The sequence below is a fragment of the Tupaia chinensis genome, unplaced genomic scaffold (genome assembly GCF_000334495.1).
Source record: "Tupaia chinensis unplaced genomic scaffold, TupChi_1.0 Scaffold000359_1, whole genome shotgun sequence".
NCBI classification, from domain to species: domain Eukaryota; kingdom Metazoa; phylum Chordata; class Mammalia; order Scandentia; family Tupaiidae; genus Tupaia; species Tupaia belangeri.
In genome coordinates this window covers 1,698,756-1,718,761 of record NW_006159855.1, presented here as the reverse complement: position 1 = coordinate 1,718,761, position 20,006 = coordinate 1,698,756, and the positions used below count along the sequence as shown (strand labels likewise).

At 45.4% G+C, this 20,006-nt stretch overlaps 2 protein-coding genes across 4 annotated transcripts in view; both read right to left on the bottom strand.

The window, feature by feature from the left end:
- The window catches only part of VPS33B (VPS33B late endosome and lysosome associated), a 23,541-nt gene extending 11,030 nt beyond the window's left edge, over positions 1–12,511 (bottom strand). The window contains exons 1-8 of one of the 3 annotated variants that reach the window (XM_027773558.1): positions 12,043–12,511; positions 8,184–8,264; positions 7,817–7,878; positions 6,497–6,546; positions 6,251–6,318; positions 2,776–2,821; positions 1,052–1,146; positions 303–407 (exon numbers count right to left, since the gene is read on the bottom strand). In XM_027773558.1, the coding sequence (XP_027629359.1) occupies positions 303–407; positions 1,052–1,146; positions 2,776–2,821; positions 6,251–6,318; positions 6,497–6,546; positions 7,817–7,878; positions 8,184–8,264; positions 12,043–12,138 (603 nt within the window). In that variant the 5' untranslated portion in view covers positions 12,139–12,511. Of the gene's footprint in view, positions 1–302; positions 408–1,051; positions 1,147–2,775; positions 2,822–6,250; positions 6,319–6,496; positions 6,547–7,816; positions 7,879–8,183; positions 8,265–8,488; positions 9,088–12,042 lie in introns of those variants that run through there. The other 2 variants (XM_006152818.3, XM_014589468.2) reach the window with 2 other exon arrangements.
- A 4,618-nt stretch (positions 12,512–17,129) lies between these two features.
- Positions 17,130–20,006, bottom strand: part of NGRN (neugrin, neurite outgrowth associated) — a gene marked incomplete in the record, with an annotated part of 3,085 nt that continues 208 nt past the window's right edge. Inside the window, 2 exon segments of the mRNA XM_014589469.2 lie at positions 17,130–17,954; positions 19,501–19,611. Of these exon segments, the coding sequence (XP_014444955.1) occupies positions 17,339–17,954; positions 19,501–19,611 (727 nt within the window).

Sequence of the window (20,006 nt, the reverse complement as noted above, 5' to 3'; positions counted from 1 at the left end):
GCGCCCCCGAAAAAAAAAAAAAAAAGAAAGTATATGGAGCTAGCAGGTGGCATGGTGGTTGAAGGTGCTGGACTCCCACATGACTGTCCATAGTTCAAGGTCTGCTTTCTCACTCTCTCTCTCTCTGTCTTGCTCTCGTCAAATTAAAAATAACAATAATGATAGATAAAGGAAATAATTATTTTTAAAAAAAGAAAGAGAGATGTCATCTCAGAGTCCTATGGGTAACCAATCCTTTGGGGGTACAGAACGGAGAGAAGAAAGAAGGGCTGTCGGGACTACAGCACCACTGGTGCGCTCACCTTGGCACATCTGCCGATTCCATAGCAGTTGGGAAAGGGTCCATAGAGAGTGCTGAGAAGGTGCAGGGCTTGAGCTACTGTGTTGATCCAGCGCTGGTCTCCTTCCTATGGGAGTCACGTGGGTTGCAAAAACATGGATCACCCTGCCAGGCGCACCTGGAGGTTGATGTCTTAGTCCACTATTGTACTGCTGCCAAAAATAACCAATGCTGGGTAGTTTCTAAAGATAGTGGTTTCCATGACACAATCTGGTTGCTGGAAAGGTCAAAGGGACCACAAGAGGGCAGAGGGTACAACTTCGAGCAGAACATGGTCTGTATACATGTGGGCTTCTTTCTCTCCTTATAAATTTACCAGAACTCCATGGGGGAGGGGCCCTACCACTCAATTACTAATCTCTTCCCTAAAGCCTCGATTCTAGGCGCTATAATTGGATCAAGTTTTCACTCTCTTAATCCCATTACAATGGGTTAGCACATGGGGGGGTGTGGAGGGAGGCATATTCAAACTATAACAAGTGGACAGCCCTGGAAGTCCTGGAGTCGGACAGCAGGGTTTATGGACTGCTTGGAGAAGTTCATTTTGACTGATCTCAAAGAAAGTCTCACAGAGATCAGTTTGTAGTCCTCCATCCCTCTCCCTGTGATCAATGATATGAATAGTCAAAGGTTAAATGAGTATTTCCAGCCCACTGGGTCACATGTTTTTTCCCATCTTTTGACACCAAGACTCCAGAGTTCTGCATTTACCAGAAAGTAGTCCCTGAAAAATTCTGGCAGTTCCATGCTTAGCAGATCCACGTCAAGAGGCAGCAAAGAGAAGGCCCATTCATCACAGCTCACATCTGCAGAGAGAGACTGATCGGCCCCTTTGCAGAGTACTTTGCTCCATGTGAAGTGGGAAGGACGACTGCAGCCATACAACAAATAACTGAGCACTTGCCCCATGCCAGGAATGGTGTCCTGCACTGGGGACTCCAAGGAGACTAACAGCCCCTGCCCTTAAGGAGACATGGAAGCAGCAGTCTGTCCCCCCCCCCCAAGAATTATTTACTTAAATTTATAATTATTATTGTTTTTTAATTTGCTACACGATACATGCACTTATCAGAGACAGAGACAGAGAGAGGAAGTGAGAAAGTGAGCCACCAGATCCGGGACTCAAACCATGGTCAGCCATGTGGGAGTCCAGAGCCTTTAACCACCACACCACATGCTGGCCCCACAGCCGTCTTTAAAACAATGTGATTCATGATGCTTTTACTAGAGGGCTGACAAAGGAGGTTGAGAAACATTTACTGACTGATTCATTATTCAGCAAATATTTCCTGGGTCATAGGAAAAGTCATGACAAATCTTTTCAATGTTCTTCTATGAAAAAACGGGTCATGACTTTTCTGAAGACCCAATACTAAGAGCTGCGAATATGTGGGATGATGCTAAGCACTGGGGATACGGTGGTGAGCAAAATGGACATGCTCTCCGCCTTCTGAAGCTTACGATCTAGTTGGGGGAGAGGCGCACCAGTCATATTATAACATATTCTGTGTAGCCACAGTCGTACTTTCAAGAAGTAAAACAGCAAGCTGCAAACACTAATATTGGGTCATTAGAAAAGTCATGACCCAGGGGCCATCAAGTGGCATGGTGGTTAAAGGCGCTGGACTCCCACATGGCCGACCATGGTTCAAGACTCAGACCTGGTGGCTTGCTTTCTCACTTCATCTCTCTCTCTCTCTTTGTGTGTCTCTCTGATCAAACTGGAAAATAATAATGATAATAATAATAAATAAAGTTAAATAAAATAATTCTAAAAAAAAAGAAAAGTCATGACCCATTCTTGCATAGAAAAACATGAAAAAACACTTCATGACTTTTCTGACATCCCATAGTACAGGAATCTAACTGCAACTAGAGGCATGGGGAAGACTTCCCTCAAGAAGTGACAGTGAGGCTTAGAATTTGAGTAAGATCTGGAGAGGCAAAGAGCTGTAGGGTGGAGAATATTTTAGGCAGCAGGGAAAGTACGGACAAAGTTCCTGTGGCTGGAGGGCAGGAGAAAGGAGCAGCACACAATGAAGCTCAGGGAACGGGAAAAGCCAGACTTGTACAAAGTGCAGGACGTCCTAGTAAGGGTTCTGGCCTTTCTACTGAGCTACTGCAGGATTGTCAGTAGGGAGTACCATCATCAGGTTTGGTTGCACAAGGAATGGAGTGAAATGCAGAGGGGAGACCCAGTTTTTTCAATGCGGGAGTCTTAGGAGGTGAGAATAAGGAAGTTATAAGCCTCAGGGCACCCCTTCAGTGCTGTCATTTGGAGTCCTGCTCCCATTCCCATTCTCAAGTACCTTTCCTCCCACTAGACCAACCTTAGTAAGACCAGGAGAAGGAATTGGGGATGGGAAACAACAATGTTTGTTTTCTTTTCCCCATATATTTGCTCTCCCTTTCCACTCACATTCATCTCCTCTCACCTCCATAGATTCCCTCTTCCTCAAGCACCATTTCACATGCATAAAACTGAAAGAGAAGAAGGAGTTGGTTAGTAACCACTTTCTTCTCTATTCCTTCCAATTTCTCTGAAGTTCCTCTACAAGAATAACTAATGAGATCAATAATACTGAACTCAGTGAAAAAGGATTAAGAACCCAAACTCTTAGAGCTAGAAAGAACATCTAGCCCAGCACTTCACTTATTATTATCAGTTTTCCTATAGGCTGCATGCCCTTACCACAGAGAGAAAAAGAATGAGACGAAAAGTGAGGAATCATCCCCCAAAGGGAAAGGCCACACCTCAATCCCTCCTCCATTCTCTTCTTGGGATTTTAGGCACACACATGCACATGCTCAGTGTGTTTTTCAGGCCGCTGGGTCTGGGACTCTTAATCATGTACTCGCCACGTGAGATCCAGGATGCCATGCTGGCCCTTTGTTTCTTTTTTTACCCATTGCATTTATATATTAGTGAATTGCTTTTTTTAAAAAAGAATTGTTTATTTAATTTTATTTATTAATATTATTTTTTAATTTTTGACTTGACCAGAAAGAGATAGGAAGAGAGGGAAAGTGAAAAAGTAAGCCACCATGACTGGGACTCAAACTGCATTCAGCCTTGTGGGAGTCCAGCACCTTAATCACCATGCCACTTGCTAGCCCCAAGTTGATTGCAGGAGACTCGAAAAATGTTACAAAGGAGAAAGTATGTCTGCCATCTTTGAAGGGTGAGTAACTCTGGCAGAGATAGAAGTGCACAGAACTGCTTTAAAAATCACGGAGGAGCAGGTAGGAGGTAAAGTGCAGTACTCACTGGGCCAGACAGTTACAAAGTGGTAACACAACTGAACCTACATGGGAAGGTCCTGAGTTCCTATCCTAGGTATCCTATAGGAGGGAAGCTGGGTATGGTTCAGAGTGAGGACCTTGTTGGGGTGTGTGTCCCTCTGTATTCTTTATGAAAGAAAGAAACTTAAGGGTCCAGCAGTTGGCATAATGGCTATGTCGCTGGACTTCCATGTGGTTGACCACAGTTCAAGTCCCGGACCTGTGGCTTAAACTCACGCCAGGCACATGTGCGTGTGTGCCCAAGATCCCAAGAGGAGAATGGAGGAGAAGAGATTGCGGCGTGGCCATCCTCCCTGGAGGGTGATTTTTCGCTTTCTGTCTCTCTGTCTGTCTTTCTAGCGAGTGCACACGCCCTATAGCAAAAACCTCTCCAAAAAAATTTAAAAAAAAAGAAAGAAAGAAACTTAAAACAAAAAAGAGCAGTGATAAGAAGTGAGTGAGTTCAGTTTACAATGTGCCCACAGGGTCTCTGGAGACAGTGAAAGGGGCAGAGATATGGCCTTGGGAGTCAATGGCAATTTTTTTTTTTTTTTTTAATTTGTCATAGGGTCCATGAACTCACTGGAGAGAGACACAGAAAGAGAGAAAGTAAAGGATGGCCGCACCATAACCCCTTCTCCTCCATTCTCCTTGTGGGACTTTGGGCATGGACGCACACACTCCCAGTATGATTTTCAAGCTGCCAGGTCTGGGACTCGAACTACAGAGTCAGTCATGTGGGGTCCAGCCACTTTAATCACAATTAACATAGGTTGGTTTGTATTCAAACTGGACAGTTTCTTAAGCCAGCCTAAGTGGTGAGACTGAGGAAATAGCTATGATGTACCTAGCTGGTGACGGGTAGAGAGGAACTTAGTGGTATCAAGAAAAGGAGCTATGAGCCAGCATGTGGTATGGTGGTTAAAGCTCTGGATCCCACATGGCTGACTCTATGGTTCAAGGCCAGGACCTGATAGCTAGAAAAATCCCCAGGTACGTGTGCATGTATGTCCAAAATCCCATTGGAGGGACCAGCAGTTAGAGTAATGGCTACGTTGCTGGACTCCCACATAGTCGACCGTGGTTCGAGTCCCGGACCCAGTGGCTTAAACTCATGCCGGGCACATGTGTGTGCGTGCCCAAGATCCCGAGAGGAGAATGGAGGAGAAGGGACTGCAGTGTGGCCATCCCCCCTGGGGGGTGATTTCTCGCTTTCTGTCTCTCTGTCTCTCTCTGTCTGGCTGGCGAGCGCACGCACCCTATAGCAAAAACCTCTCCAAAAACCAACCAAACAAACAAACAAAAATCCTATTGGAGAATGGAAAAGAGATTGCAGTGTGGCCATCCCAACCCTAGGAAGTGGTTTCTCACTTTCCCTCTCTCTCCCTGTGTCTATCTGTCCCTCTCTGGTGAGTGCTTGTGCCCTGTGGCAAAAAATCTTTAAAAAAAAAAAAAAAAAACGGAAAAAAAGGGAGTCACTATGACTACTATGATGAGTCTCAAAGTATTTATTCCAAATATAAAGGTTAAGGGACCAGCAGTTAGTATAATGGCTAGTCACTGGACTCCCATGGAGTCGACCACGGTTCAAGTCCCGGACCCGGTGGCTTAAACTCACGCCGGGCACGTGTGTGTGCATACCCAAGATGCCGAGAGAAGAATGGAGGAGAAGGGATTGTGGCAAGGCCATCCCCCTGGGGGGTGATTTCTCGCTTTCTGTCCCTCTGTCTCCCTCTGTCTTTCTGGCGAGCACGCGTGCCCTGTAGCCAACAAAAACCTCTCCAAAAAAAAATAGAGGTTAAGAGGAAAAAGACCTAGCCTATCTGTGTTAACTCCCTGCAGAAGCATTGGCGTCAGTTCCCTCAGCTGCTCAAAGTAGGGTTGGAAAAAAATGGTCTCTATGGTTCTCTTGTTGTGGAAGAAAAGCTTTTCTAATATATGGCAGTACAGTTCTAATAACCACGGGTGGCCCAGCCACATCCCTTTGATGAACATATGGAGATGACTGTGCAATGACTTACTGTAATCATTATTAAAGGACTACAGAGATGGGACCAGCAGATGACGTAATGGTTACACTGCTGGACTCCCATGTAGCCGATCGCAGTTTGAGTCCTGGAGCCAGTGACTTAAAACTCATGCTGGGTGCATGTGTGTGCATGCCCAAGATCCCGAGAGGAGAACAGAGGCAGCATGGCCATCCCCCGGGGGGTGAGTTTTTGCTTTCTGTCTCTATCTCCAGTGAATGCATGCACCCTACAGTAAAAATATCTTAAAAAAAAAAAAAAAAAAAAGGAAAATAGGGATAATGAAAAGCCATAACACTGTGAGCCATAACTATACAGGAACTTATGTCAGCAGGGACATATAACCACTTCTACTTCAAAAGTATGAAGATCTTCCTGTAAAGCAATCTATGCAGAGGCAACTTCTCACAAGGACACAGTACTTTATGGGGGCATTTGATGACAAACCCTCTGCTAAATTCTGAGGGGCACATTAATGAAAAGACAGTTTCGGGTATGTGGCTTAGCCATGCATAATCTGCTTTGAGGGAGGCAGCTCAGTAAGCCCTTATCCCTACTGAACCCTCTGTCCTGGTCCACTCCCACTGGGATCCAAACTCACCTTCTGAGGGCTGAAGATCACTTTGTATTTTCGAGTTCGGCCAGCCAATTTGTCAGCATTGACAAGACCTACAGAGAGGAGGAATGCAGCCCAGCAAGCCAGAGGCCACCTGTTAGACTATATAAAAAGTGTGGCTAGCTTGAACAATTCTTTTCTTATGAAAGGCTCCTCAGAGCCAAGGCTCTTAACCCTTGCCCACTCTTTTTTTTTTTGCCTCAGTTACACATAGTACCACGGCATACTCACTGGCAATATATCGCATATTCTTGATACGAGGTCTGACCAAGAAGCACAATCTATGGGAGAAAGACAAAAAAAGGAAAAAAAGTCATGAAGTTTGTGAGAGCAGCTCAGAAGAAACAGAAACAGGGGCCGGCAGGTGGCGTGGTGGCTAAGGGCACTGGACTCCAACACGGCCAACTGTGGTTCAAGTCCCAGACCTGGTGGTGACATGGTTTCTCCCTTTCTCTCTCTCTCTCCCTCTCTGGTCAAATTAAAATAAATAAATAAGGATAAATAATTCTTTTTTTTTTTTCAGAGTTTTTTTTGCTATAGGGTGTGTGCGCTCACCAGAAGGACAGGGAGAGACAGAGAGACAGAAAGCGAGAAATCACCCCCGAGGGGCGATGGCCATGCCACAATCCCTTCTCCTCCATTCTCCTCTTAGGATCTTGTGCACACACACATGCCCAGTGTGAGTTTAAGCCACAGGGTTCGGGACTCGAACCGCGGTCAACTACATGGAAGTTCAGTGACATAACCATTACGCCAACTGCTGGACCCAATAAAGTAATTCTTTAAAAAAAAAGAAGAAAAACAGAAACAATACCAATTCTCTCATGATTGCCCATCTTCACAGACAGACAGGTCTCATCCCAGCCAGGACAGACAGTTTTCATTCATCAGCCACAGAAGACACCTCTCAATACAACAAATAGACTGTGAGGGGCTGGATTTATTGACCCTACTCATTTATCAGCCCTATGATAGACCCAGGATGTCCTTGTCTCAAATAATTCAGCATCCAGTGGGCAAAAGAAGATGCACATATGTATGGAGTGTATTAACAATCAAAAGGATAGGGCCAGCCCCACTGCCATGTTAAGGGAGCTGGATCCCACACAACAGACCCCAGTTCAAATCTCAGCCCCAGTGTCTCGAAAAACTTAAGGTGCATGAGCATGTATGCCCCAAATTCCAAGAAGACAGATCAATGAAGGGGTGGCAGTGTGACCACTCCCCACAGGGGGGATGCTTTTTTCTCCCCCTCTGTCTCTTTTTGGAGAGCACACACATTCTCTAGCAAAAAAAAAAAAAAAAAATCCAGTGCTTAAAACAATACAAGAGAACTCTTATAAATATATACAATTATTATTTGCAAGTTAAAAGTAAGATAAAGTGTAAAAATTAACATTTTTAAGTTGCGAGCAACCTGAACATGAAATTGCAAAGCTTTAGAGGGGTGAACCACACCACAAACAGCACAGCCAAGGACAGACAAAGACGAATGTGCACTTAGGGACCACCTCGAGCTTGGAACTGAGACAGACTCTCCCAGATACTCACTGTTCACTGGAACTGAGGGCTGGCTTATTCTCCACCTTGTACAGCTTGTCAACCTCATGTTGCTACAGAGAGAAACCAACAGAATAGTGCATATAACTATATTTGAAAAGGATATGATACAAAGACAGTGGACTTCTCACAAGCCACCTACTCATATGCTAATTAAATGAACCAAACTGCCCCACCAATAGGAAAGCCAAAAATAAAACAAGACAAAAAGCATCAATCTCCTCCTGCCTACCCAATACGGCTACCCTGTATTTACCCTGTGAGGGTAGTCACTCTTTGGTAATTTCTATGATTTATCAAAACCAACACGGATCACAGAAGAAATGGAACATGAGTTCTCCTGGAAAAGGGACAGTACCTTCAGGATGGAGACGTTGGCAATTCGATCCAAAGGACTCATAAGATCGGCCTCAATGAACAGATCCTTTTTTCCAGGAAGCTGAAGATGACACAATATACTGGGTCACTCAAGTCCTCACAGAAAAAAATCCATCCAGACACCCATTAGAGAAACAGAAATAGAACTGGAAAGCCCTGGGCATCATTATTTACCGTTTGTATCCACAGATGACATTGCTTTGTATATTCACCTCTTTTGCCTTCTCATTAATATTATATCTTCTTTCTCAAGTGACCTCCTTGTCACTCAACCCTCTTGCTCACCTGTGATCTTCCTCTGCATTATCGATCCTCTTCTTCACCGCTTCTTCCACTCCGCCTCCCACCAACCCCTGGTGTACTGCTGAGCAAAGCCAACCAAAACAAAACCCACTTTGCATCCTGTACCTCAACTAACTACTGAGGAGCTTTCCAAATAGCATTTCCCTTCTAATTACAGATAAGTTCAATGCGGAGAGTTTAGAAAACCCAGGGCAGTCCTCACTTCCATCTTCCCGCTCACCCGCTCACAGTTCCTGTCATCTTGACTCCAGCAACTATCACTCCTGAGGCTGCTCTTTCATGGGTTAAGAGAACAAAGTCAGGGTTAGTGACAGGGAGGGAGAAGTCATCAGAAGATTCCTCCCAATTAGGACCAATGGGTAGCATGTGGATGGCAATGTATTAAGAGGTCAGTCTAGGCCAGGTGGTGGCATGGTGCTTAGGTACTCAGATATAGTGTTGAATAAAACCCATGATACCCATGCTTAAGGACCTTCTATTCTCATGTGGAACAGTGACATTAAATAACAGCTTGGGCCAGTCTGTGGCCAGCTAGTTAAGTTAACTGGATCTCACTGGTGGACCACATGGTAAGAGGCTCAGAGCTGGCATCATGAGAAACATGCTGGGCACATTACATGTCCAAAGTCCTGAAATGAGAGACAGAAGAGGAAGGATTATGGTGAGACCATTCCCCATGGAGATTGCTTTCTCTTCTCCTTCTCTTTGTGTCTCTCTGGCAAGTGATCTCTAGCAAAATTTTTAAAAATAAAGAAATAAAGGGGCCAGCAGGTGGCATGGTGGTCAAGGGCAATGGACTCCCACATAGCCAACTATGGTTCAAGTTCCGGATCTGGTGGTTTTCTCTATCTCTCTCTCTCTCTCTCTCTCTCTCGTCAAATTTAAAAATAAATAAATAAAGTCAAGTAGAATAAATAATTACTTTAAAAATAAATAAATACATATAAACAACTAAGTAACTGAACAAGTAATTTGAGGATCAGCAGTTGCAATAATGGCTATGTCACTGGACTCCCATGTAGTCAACCGTGGTTCAAGTCCCGGACCCGGTCACTTAAATTCACACCAGGTGCACGTGTGTGTGCCCAAGATCCTGAGAGGAGAATGGAGAAGGGATTGTGGCGCAGCCATGCCCCCTGGGGGGGTGATTTCTTGCTTTCTGTCTCTCTGTCTCTCTCTGTCTTTCTGGCAAGCGCATATGCCCTATAGCAAAACCTCTCAAAAAAAAAAGTAATTTGTTACAATTATAGTAGCAGCATTATTTTCCTAGTAACCTAGGGTCTTTCTCTCCCTCCCTCTCTCTCTCTCTCTCTCTCTCTCGTCAAATTTAAAAATAAATAAATAAAGTCAAGTAGAATAAATAATTACTTTAAAAATAAATAAATACATATAAACAACTAAGTAACTGAACAAGTAATTTGAGGATCAGCAGTTGCAATAATGGCTATGTCACTGGACTCCCATGTAGTCAACCGTGGTTCAAGTCCCGGACCCGGTCACTTAAATTCACACCAGGTGCACGTGTGTGTGCCCAAGATCCTGAGAGGAGAATGGAGAAGGGATTGTGGCGCAGCCATGCCCCCTGGGGGGGTGATTTCTTGCTTTCTGTCTCTCTGTCTCTCTCTGTCTTTCTGGCAAGCGCATATGCCCTATAGCAAAACCTCTCAAAAAAAAAAGTAATTTGTTACAATTATAGTAGCAGCATTATTTTCCTAGTAACCTAGGGTAGGGACTAGTAGTTAGCGTAATGCCTATGTCGCTGGACTCCTGTGTAGTCGGCCATGATTCAAGTCCTGGTCCTGGTGGCTTAAACTCACACCGGGGGCGTGTGCGTGCGTGCCCAAGATCCCGAGAGGAGAATGGAAGAGAAGGGATTCTGGTGTGGCCATCCCCCCTGTAGGGTGATTTCTCACTTTCTGTCTCTCTATCTCTCTCTGTCTTTAGGGTGAGTGCACATGCCCTATAGCAAAAACTTCTCAAAAAAAAAAAAAAAGAAAGGAAAAAGTTTGGGCTCATGGGGCCACAAGGTGGCATGGTGGTTAAAGGCGCTGGACCCCCACATGGCCGGGCGGTTCAAGTCCCAGACCTGGAGGCTTGCTTTCTCACTTTTTTTCTTTTTCTCTCTCATTCTGTCCCTCTCTGGTCAAATTTAAAATAAATAAATAAGTAAATAAAGTTAAATAATTTTTAAAAATTTGGGGCTCAGGACTAGCAGATGGCATAATGGTTACATTTGCTAGACTCTCACTCAGTTGACCACAGTTTGAGTCCTGACTTAAAACTCACTCTGGGCGGGTGTGTGTCTGCCCAAAACCTGAGAAGAGAATGTAGGAGAAGGGATTGTGGCACGGCCATCTCCCCTAGGGGGTGATTTTTTGCTTTCTGTTTCTACAGGGAGCACCCACACCCTATAGCAAAAATCTCTCTCAAAAACAAACAAACAAAAAACCTTGGGCTTGGGGTCAGCAGGTGTTATAATGGTTAAGTGCTGGACTCCCACATGGTCAACTTCAGTTCAAGTCCCAGATCTGGTGACTTGGAAATCATGCTGGCCCCATATGCCTACATGCCCCAATCCCCCCCCCCCAACACACACTCCGCAACCTCTGGTAAGTGCACACACCCTCTGGGAGGGAGAAAAAAGAAAAAAATGTTTACTTTTCACACTGCGGGTAGAAATGATTGCTTATTATGAACTACTTTTTAAATAATTATTTCATTTTTAAATTATTATTATATTTTAAATTTGCTATAGGACTCACGTTCAGCAGAGAGAAAGTGATAAAGGAAACTGCCAGGTCCTGTCCCTGCATGTGTCAGTCGAACAGCTTAACCACCACGCCATCTGCTGGCCCTATTCTTTTTTTTGTGGGGTGGAGGGAGAGGTTTTCGCTATAGGGCGCGTGCACTCGCCAGACAGACAGAGACATAGAGACAGGAAGCGAGAAATCACCTCCCAGGGGGGATGGTCACGCTGCAATCACCTTCTCCTCTATTCTCCTCTTGGGATCTTGGGCACACACGTACATGCGCCTGGCGTGAGTTTTAAGCCACCGGGTCCGGGACGCGAACCGCGGTCAACTACTTCGAATACGTGGGAGTCAGGCGACATAGCCATTACGCTAACTGCTGGTTCCCTGCTGGTCCTATTCTGAACGCTTAAGGAATCCTATCACTCATTTACCACCAGACAGACACCTGTGCTGACATTTTGTGTGTCATAAGGCTCCTACGAAGTGTAAGATCCCTAATCGCGAAGATGTCTTAACCATCTTTCCATCGCCAGTGATGCCCGGCAATAGCAGTGTCTCTCACTCGCCTATAGGAAAAACAGCGATTTAATTAACTCTCTGGCCATATCCCTGGAAGGTCTTACTGCTCTCATTTTCCTCTGGGAGTGAGTGCTCCGTTTTAGATTTGCCACGAAAGCTCCAAGGGCAATGATAAGATCAAAGAGACTCGGCCAGAAAGCACTTGCGCCCAGTGAGCGCTGAACTGTGGATGCAGTAAAGGCGCCGGGCGCGGCGGGAACTGACCTGCTCCAGCAGGTAGATGAGCTGGTCTCGAGCCAGCCTCTTGAGCATAGTGAAGTCAGGCAGCTCGGGGGCGTCCGGCCGATGGGGCAAAGCCATGGCTGCGGTCACCTGGGCCACTGGGTGGAAGACCCGGCACGCCCTCCGCTCTGAGAAGGCCGGCGGCGGCGCAGGGTAAGCGCAGGGTGGCTATCCGCAAACCTGGGCACCAACTCCCAGAGTCCCCGGAGTGGCCCTAGCTCCTCGGCAGCACTCGAGGAATGAATGGCCACTTCCCGGCGGGCAAGCCGCGGTCTCGAGGGAGCCTGGTCTTAGACCTGCAGACCCCGTTCCCTAGCCCGTCCCTCCCTGAACCACTCTGCTCTTCGCAGGGTTCCGGTCTACAACAGCAAGGACTCCGCGGCTAGCGGAGAGAACCTCGCCTTCTTTCAGAGAAACTACTTCCTAGATCTTCCGGAAGTTCCGTTCGCTGGAGCGGCGCGCAGGGTGCCGGGAAGGGGACGGTGTCCTGAAAGGCACAATTACCGTTTTGTGGCCGCGCGTCGACTTTCCAGTCTCATTCCTGGCTAGAGGAATAAAATCATTATACTTTAAGCTAATTTTTAAGGGTACACCAAATTCTCCGTGGGCACTTACTCGATTTTCAATTCAAAATTTCGTGAAATGATCGAAACTAATTCAGTCCGCTGGGGGCGTGACTATCACATCTCCGCGGCTCTAACCCAGGGCTTAGGCGATGCCCGGCTTCGCAGCCGCAGGAGACATAGATGGGGCTGAGTAGAGTGGAGGAAGAGGGATGCTTTGGAATCCACAGGAACCGAAGTCCTGTCAGCCCTGAAGGTCGGCTGGCGGAGTTGACTTGCTAATACCCTTGGTGGGAAAATTAATTGTGGTATATTGGTACAGTAAGTGAGAAGGGCCAAATGAAAGATCATTATTATTTTTTTTTAATAAAGGTTTTTTGCTATAGGGCGCATGCGCACACCACAAAGACAGAGACAGAAAGCGAGAAATCACCCCCCAACGTGGATGGCCACGTCGCAATTCATTCTCCTGTCGGGATCTTGGGCACACGAGCGCACCCACACGCCCCGCGTGAGTTTAAGCCACCTGGTCCAGGACTCGAACCAAGGTAGACTACATGGGAGTCCAGCAACGTAGCCATTATGCCATCTGCTGGTCGCAAGAGAATAATCTGTATGACACCATTTTTATTAGGTTCTTCAACAGAAAAAACTAATTTATAGTGAAAATTTTCCAAAACGTGATTATCTTTGGGCATGGAAATTGAGAAGAAAAATGAAGTTTTTGGAACCAGCAGATGGCATAGCAGTTATGTAGCTGGACACCCATATGGTTGACTGTGATTTAAGTCCCGATCCTGTGGCTGGAAACACATGCTGGGTGCAAGTGCCTGCATGCCCAAGATCCCAAGAAGACAATGAAAGAGAAGAAATTGCAGCACCCTGGGGTGTGGGCCTGCCTAACCCAAAATCCAGAGAAGATGCTCTCACTTTCCCACTCTAGCAAGTGCTCGTCAACTAATGAAAACTAAAAAACAAAAAAAACTAAACAACAACAAAGTTCTAGTTCACAGTAGGAGGGGAGCACAGTGGAGAACTTGTAGCTGCCCACGTGTAAAGGTCATTTGTCCAACCAGTCCTTCCTCTTCTAAGTTACCCTCTGAACTTTTACCAAATCCTCTAAAAAACTGTTTTTCGGCATCCCCCTACATTCCAGCCTCCCAAGCCAGGCCCAGGGCAGTTTCCTGCAACACTGAAATACCAGTGGGTTAGGATGTAAGGCATACTGACATGATAGAGCAAGAAAAGATCAGCCTGTATAAAGCTTAGGTGCCCTGGCTGAGGTTTGGTTGGTAGGCTGGCAAAGGTAAAAAGCAAGCCTTTCTGCCACCATTGTCTGGCTGTTAAGAGGTCCAGCAATCATTTCTTCATTCACTCAACCAAGATTGAGATTTATCATATTAGGAGCTGATAGTATAGCAATCAACACAAAGGTCTCCTCTTTTCATGGGGTCTACCTTCTTAAGAGGATAAGGCGATAAACAAGACAGCAGTAATATAATTTCATGCACAGGCAAATGAACCGTGTTGCCAATGAGACTACAAAGGGAGATGCTTCAGAATGGATTAGGCTATGCCTCTACATGAAAGTGATAATTGATTTGAGACCACAATGACAAGGAGACAGCCATATAAACATCTGGAGGCAAAGAACTAGTAAACAAAACCCCCAGAATGACATGTCCCAATTATGGGAAAAGCTCCCTAGATTGGCACTTGCAAGAATGGACCCCAACCTGGTGGCACACTAAACTGCAGTGCTGGAAGTCACATAGCTCACTATGGGTTTGGATCCCCTGGTTGGCCTGAAAACATGCTGAGCGTGCACATGCATGCACCCAAGTTCCAGAAGAGCTGGGGTACCAGGGTCGAGGCATGATGAGACTGCCTGCAGTGTTTGTTTCTCTTGTGTATGTGCATGTTCTACCACCAATAAAATACACTTCATGCTTGGGGCTAACAGGTGGCATGGTGGTTAAGGTGCTGGACTCCCACATGACTGACCACAGTTCAATTCCCCAACCTAGCGACTTGCTTTCTCACTTTCTCTCTGGTGAGCACATGTGCCCTATAGCAAATTAAATAGTTAAAAAATTAAGTAAATCATCTTTTAAGGTTAAAGTTTAATAAAATGGGTAGTGAAGAATTAGGTATCTGAAAGACATATTCAAATATGTAAGAACAGTATCTAGATTTTCCCACTGGGTGAAAGGGTTTGGTCAGATGATTCAGGAGTTAGAGAAGCACTTTTTTTTCCTGGAGAGGTTTTTGCTATAGGGTGCATGCAATCACCAGAAAGACAGAGACAGAGAGACAGAAAGGGAGAAATCACCCCCTAGGCGGGGATGGCCATGCTGCAATCGCTTCTCCTCCATTTGCCTCTTGGAATCTTGGCCACACACACACATACACACACCCAGCTTGAGTTTAAACCACTGGGTCCAGGACTCAGACCATGGTTAACTTCATGGGAGTCCAGCAACATAGTCATTACACCAACTGATGATCCCTATATATACATATTTTTAAAGACTTATTTGTCTTTATTTTGACCACAGGACAGAGAGAGAGAAAGCAAGCCACCAAGTCCAGGACCTGAACCACAGTTGGCCACATGGGAGTCCCAGCATCCTCAACCACCATACTACCTGTCAGCCCCATCTGGTTATATATATATATATATGTGTGTGTGTGTGTGTGTGTGTATACATATGTGTGTGTATTTTAATAATTATTTTATTTAACTTTATTTACTTATTTTTTTTTATTTTAGAGGGACAGAGTAAGAGAGAGAGGGAAAGTGAGAAAACAAGTTGCCAGGTCTGGGACTCAAACCACAGTTGGCCATGTTGGAGTCCAGTGTCCTCCACCACCACACCACTTGCCAGCTCCTAATTATATTTTTTAAGAAACCAGTAAATTAACAGAATCATGCCAGGTGGAATGCACTCATGAAAATTTTATAAGCCCTGGATTGATGACCTGGGTTCAAGTCCCAGCACTGTCAGTTATTAACAGCCATCTTATAGCCTATTTCCTATTTGTAAGTGGGTCTATTATCTGTTCCTGCCTACCTACGGCACTTATGTAAAAATCTGGTATAAACTATAAAATTAGATACAATTTAAGCTTCAGAATATGATTGGAGAGCTTGTGTGGACCCTAAAGCCCACTGTCTATCTTGTATTTAAAAAAAAAACTTCCACCCCAGGCCAGCAGGTGGCATGGTGGTCAGGGTGCTAGATCCTACCTGGCTGACTGCAGAGTCCCACACCTGGCAGTTTAGAAAACACACCAAGTACACTCGCTTGCATGTCCAAAATCCTAGGAGAAAGGATTATGGCAAAGTCACCTCTGGTGGGCGTAATTTCTCTCTTCCTCTCTTTCCTGCGAGCGTACACACCCTATGGCAAAAATGTTAAAAAAAAAAAAAAAAAAAGGAGTCAGCAGGTGGCATGGTAGTTAAGGTGCTGGACACTCCCACACGGCCGAGCACAGTTGGAGTCCTGGACCTGGTGGCTTGCTTTCTCACTTTCCTTCTGTTTCTCTCTTTGGTCAAATGAAGGTTTTAAAAAAAAAAAAAAGAATAAAGTTAAATAAATAGTTCTTTTTAAAAATGCTAAAACAAAACAAAAAAATTTCCACTTCCAGCAACTAAAAGACATCCAGTTTTTGGTTGTCAAAATCCATCACTAGGTCAGCCAGGCGCAGGGTGAGTTAGCTAATCCTAGTTACTCAGGAGGCTGAAGCATAAGGAAGTTCAAGGCCATTCTGGGCAACCTAGCAAGACCCTATTTCCAAACAAAACAGAACAAAAGTCATCGCTGAGCAACACGCAAAACTCTTCCCTCTCTCCTTCCCTCATCAAGGCTTACAAGTAAAATCCTATACCAAAGAGCACCAAGCAATACAGACTGTTACTTTATTTTGTACATAAGGAAAACAACCAATTGACTAAGCAGTTTCAGAACTGTTAGTGTTCATTGATCAAGAAGGAAAGAGGTCAAAGGCAAGCTTTGTACTTCCCCCAAGCATATTCTGCAAATATTATAGAAACTTGCAACAACACACAACAAAATACAGAGAATCCGAGAGGGGTGAGTGTTGATGATCTTCAGGGGTCAAAGAGCAGAGCTCCAGAAGTTTGAGTCTAAGTAGATCTTTCCTCCACATTCCCAGTCCATCATCTCCCCCTATTCCAAGGTGGCAATGCAAGCACAGAAATGCAGGGAGCTCCAACTATACAGGGAACCTCAAAAAGTTGGTGGAAAAATGGAATTAAAGTATAAGTTTATTTTGGACCAAAAACATTTTAAATCCATGCATACACATTTCCTTTTTCTTTCTTTTTCTTTTTATTTTTTGGAGAGGTTTTTGCTATAGGGCGTGTGTGCTCACCAGAAAGAGACAGAGACAGACAGAGAGACAGAAAGTGAGAAATCCCCCCCGCCCCAGGGGAGATGGCCATGCCACAATCCCTTCTCCTCCTTTCTCCTCTCGGGATTTTGAGCACACACACACGTGTCCAGCATTGAGTTTAAGCCACCGGGTCTGGGACTTGAACCATGGTCGACTACATGAGAGTCCAGCAACATAGCCATTACACCAACTGCTAGTCCCGCATACACATTTCCTAATACTCATTTCTCATAAACTTTTTGAAGACCTCTTCATACATGCTCTGCTGTTTACATCTCCCCAAGCCAGGTCCTGGTTCAAATTCTGTACAAAAAGTTCCCATTGCTGTCAAAGAACTCGCGTTCCCTCTGCACAACTTTGCTGCTGAAGTTCTGGTGTTCCGATTCCCCCACCTTCAACTCTTCTGGCTTCTTGTCACTTGGGAATCCATCCCTGCCAGTTCTTCCAGTGCCTTCAGAGTCAAGGTTGGAGTACTTGCGCAGCTCTCTCTGTTGACCCATAGCAGCAACAACAGGCACGAAACTCTCCTTTTCCAAGCCCTGGATTCCTTTATTCCTTCTTTTCTGTTTTCTAGGTGAATCTGTACTGTAAGCATTTGACTCTATCACCTTCAAAGCTGCGGGGTCAATCTGCCCTGCAGATGAGTCTTTGCCCCCTGGCATCAGCAAAGAGCCTGACACTGAATGGCCTCTATCAGAGAGTGGCTTCAGGTTAGCTCCAGCACCCTGCAGCTGCCAGTGTGAGCAGGTAAGCCCTGCTTTCTTCAAGACTTTTTGATCCTGCTTCAGTTTCTGCTCCAATGTGGGTACAAACTTACTTTTTAAAACCCTTCGGATCACATCAGTGTTGACATCAAAGCCTTCAGCCAACCTGGGAATTGACCAGGAATCTGCAAATTCCTTATGTAAATACCTATGGGAAAAAGGAGGTTTTCAAGTTGTGAATACATCTATCAGTAAAAGCTGACTGATAATTCCAGTACGAAATAAGTGAAAACAGGCCTTGGAAACACTGCAAACAAAGTCCCTACCTTGTGCCAGCTAAATGGCTGTGTTCCATTCCTGTATGCCAACAGCAACGCCTGACCACTCTCAATCAAATCACCTCATTTCATATCAACTGAACTCCTCCCACTGCCATGCAATACCCAGTTTAGATCCTAGGGGTGTAAGACTGACCTTCCATACCAAGAAGATGCAGTTTGGTAGTGGAGACAGACATAATGGTAACACTATACAATGACACTGTCAGGTTACAGCAGAGAATGATGTAAGAGCACCTGAGAGAGAGACCGAGGGACAGACAATCACACCACTTACAGCTTGGCAGGGAATTATTTCAGTCCAACAAGAGCTGGTCTAAAAGGATGAAAGGAGCAATAAGCTGGCACAGGGAGGAGAGGTAGCAAAGGCACTGATGGTAGAGTGGGCACCAATAATTCAACTGACAGTAAACAAGAGCATGTCATGCTTACGAGTCTGGAGTTCATGGGCCAGCAGATGGAGCAGAATTTAAGGCAGCTGGATCCCACATGGCCAACTGCATAGTTTGTGGTCTTGACATGGCAGCCTGATATCATAATCAGGGTGAAGTGGGCAGCGTGGTGGTGAAGACACTGGACTCCCATGTGGTCAACCCCAGTTCAACTGGACCAGTGGCTTAAAACTCATGCTGGGCATGTATGCATATGTGCCTAAAATCCTAAGGGGAGACTGGTGGAGAAGGGATTGTGGCATAGTCATCCCCACTAGGGGATGATTTTTTTGGCTCTATCTCTGCAAATATCTATTAAAAAGAGAGAGAAAGAAAGAGAAACCATCATGATCAACTATTGGGTCATCAGAAAAGTCATGCTGTATTTTTCTGTTTTTCAATGTAAAAATCCGTATCATGACTTTTCTGTTGACTCAATATTTATAGGTTAAATGTTGTGATGCCTGCAATTCATGTACTGTTCAAAAACTTCAGGAAAAGTGAGCCAATTGTAGCATCAAGCTTAAAACTATTAAGTGTAGGGGACAGCAGGTGGCACAATGGTTAAGGTGTTGGACTCCCATATGGCTGACCATAGTTTGAGTCCCAGATCCAATGGCTAGAAAACCATGCCAGGCACATGCTGAGCATGCCCAAAATTCAAAGAGAATGGAAAAGGGATTATAGGGTGGCCATCCCTCTTGGGGGGGGGGGTGATTTCTCAATTTCCCTTTCACTGGCTGTCTCTCTCCAGTGAACACACGCAGCCTATAACAAAAACCTAAAAAAAAGTTTTTTAATTTAAAAAATTAAATAAAGATTACAGGCTTATATGGAAACTCATTATTACTACTCTACTTTTGTTAGGGAATGTCAGTGATTAAAAAAAGAAAACAATTTAAAATATACTAAAAAAGTCAAATCCATGTTCCTGGCCCGGGTATTCATTTGTCATCACAGTGAACAACGTAACCATAATCCTTACCGAATCTGCTCCATGGCTTCCCAAGTCAGGGTTCTGGGTGGGGCCCCTGGAGCCTCCATTTGCCTCCGAATTTTCTGGAATCGAATTGCTTTTTTCTGTCGTTTCAGGGTGCTGGGGGAGAAAACCAATGGCAGAAGCCATGCGTGGGAACAAGATGGGTGTTTGAAGAGCCTCGGGCTAAATCATAGCGCACCCAGCCCTTTCCTGTTTTCTCGCAAAAGCAACCGGGCCAAGTCTCCGGGTTTCGAACTGCTCTGTACACCGCCCCAGAAATCTAACATCTAGAAAAGTAGCTGCTCCTAAGCATGTCCAACTCTCTAAACGGGTGATGAAGCGCGTCGCTAATGCAGTGACCCGAGGGCCCGGGGGAGCTGAACGCCTGCCCCCGCGCCCCTGACGGCGGGTGGGGAGAAACGAGGGGCGCATGGATGTGGCGGCAGGGACCCCAGCGCCGAGGCGGCGGGGACCGGAGCGCAAGGCCCTGCTTCAGGCTGGGGGCCCGGGAA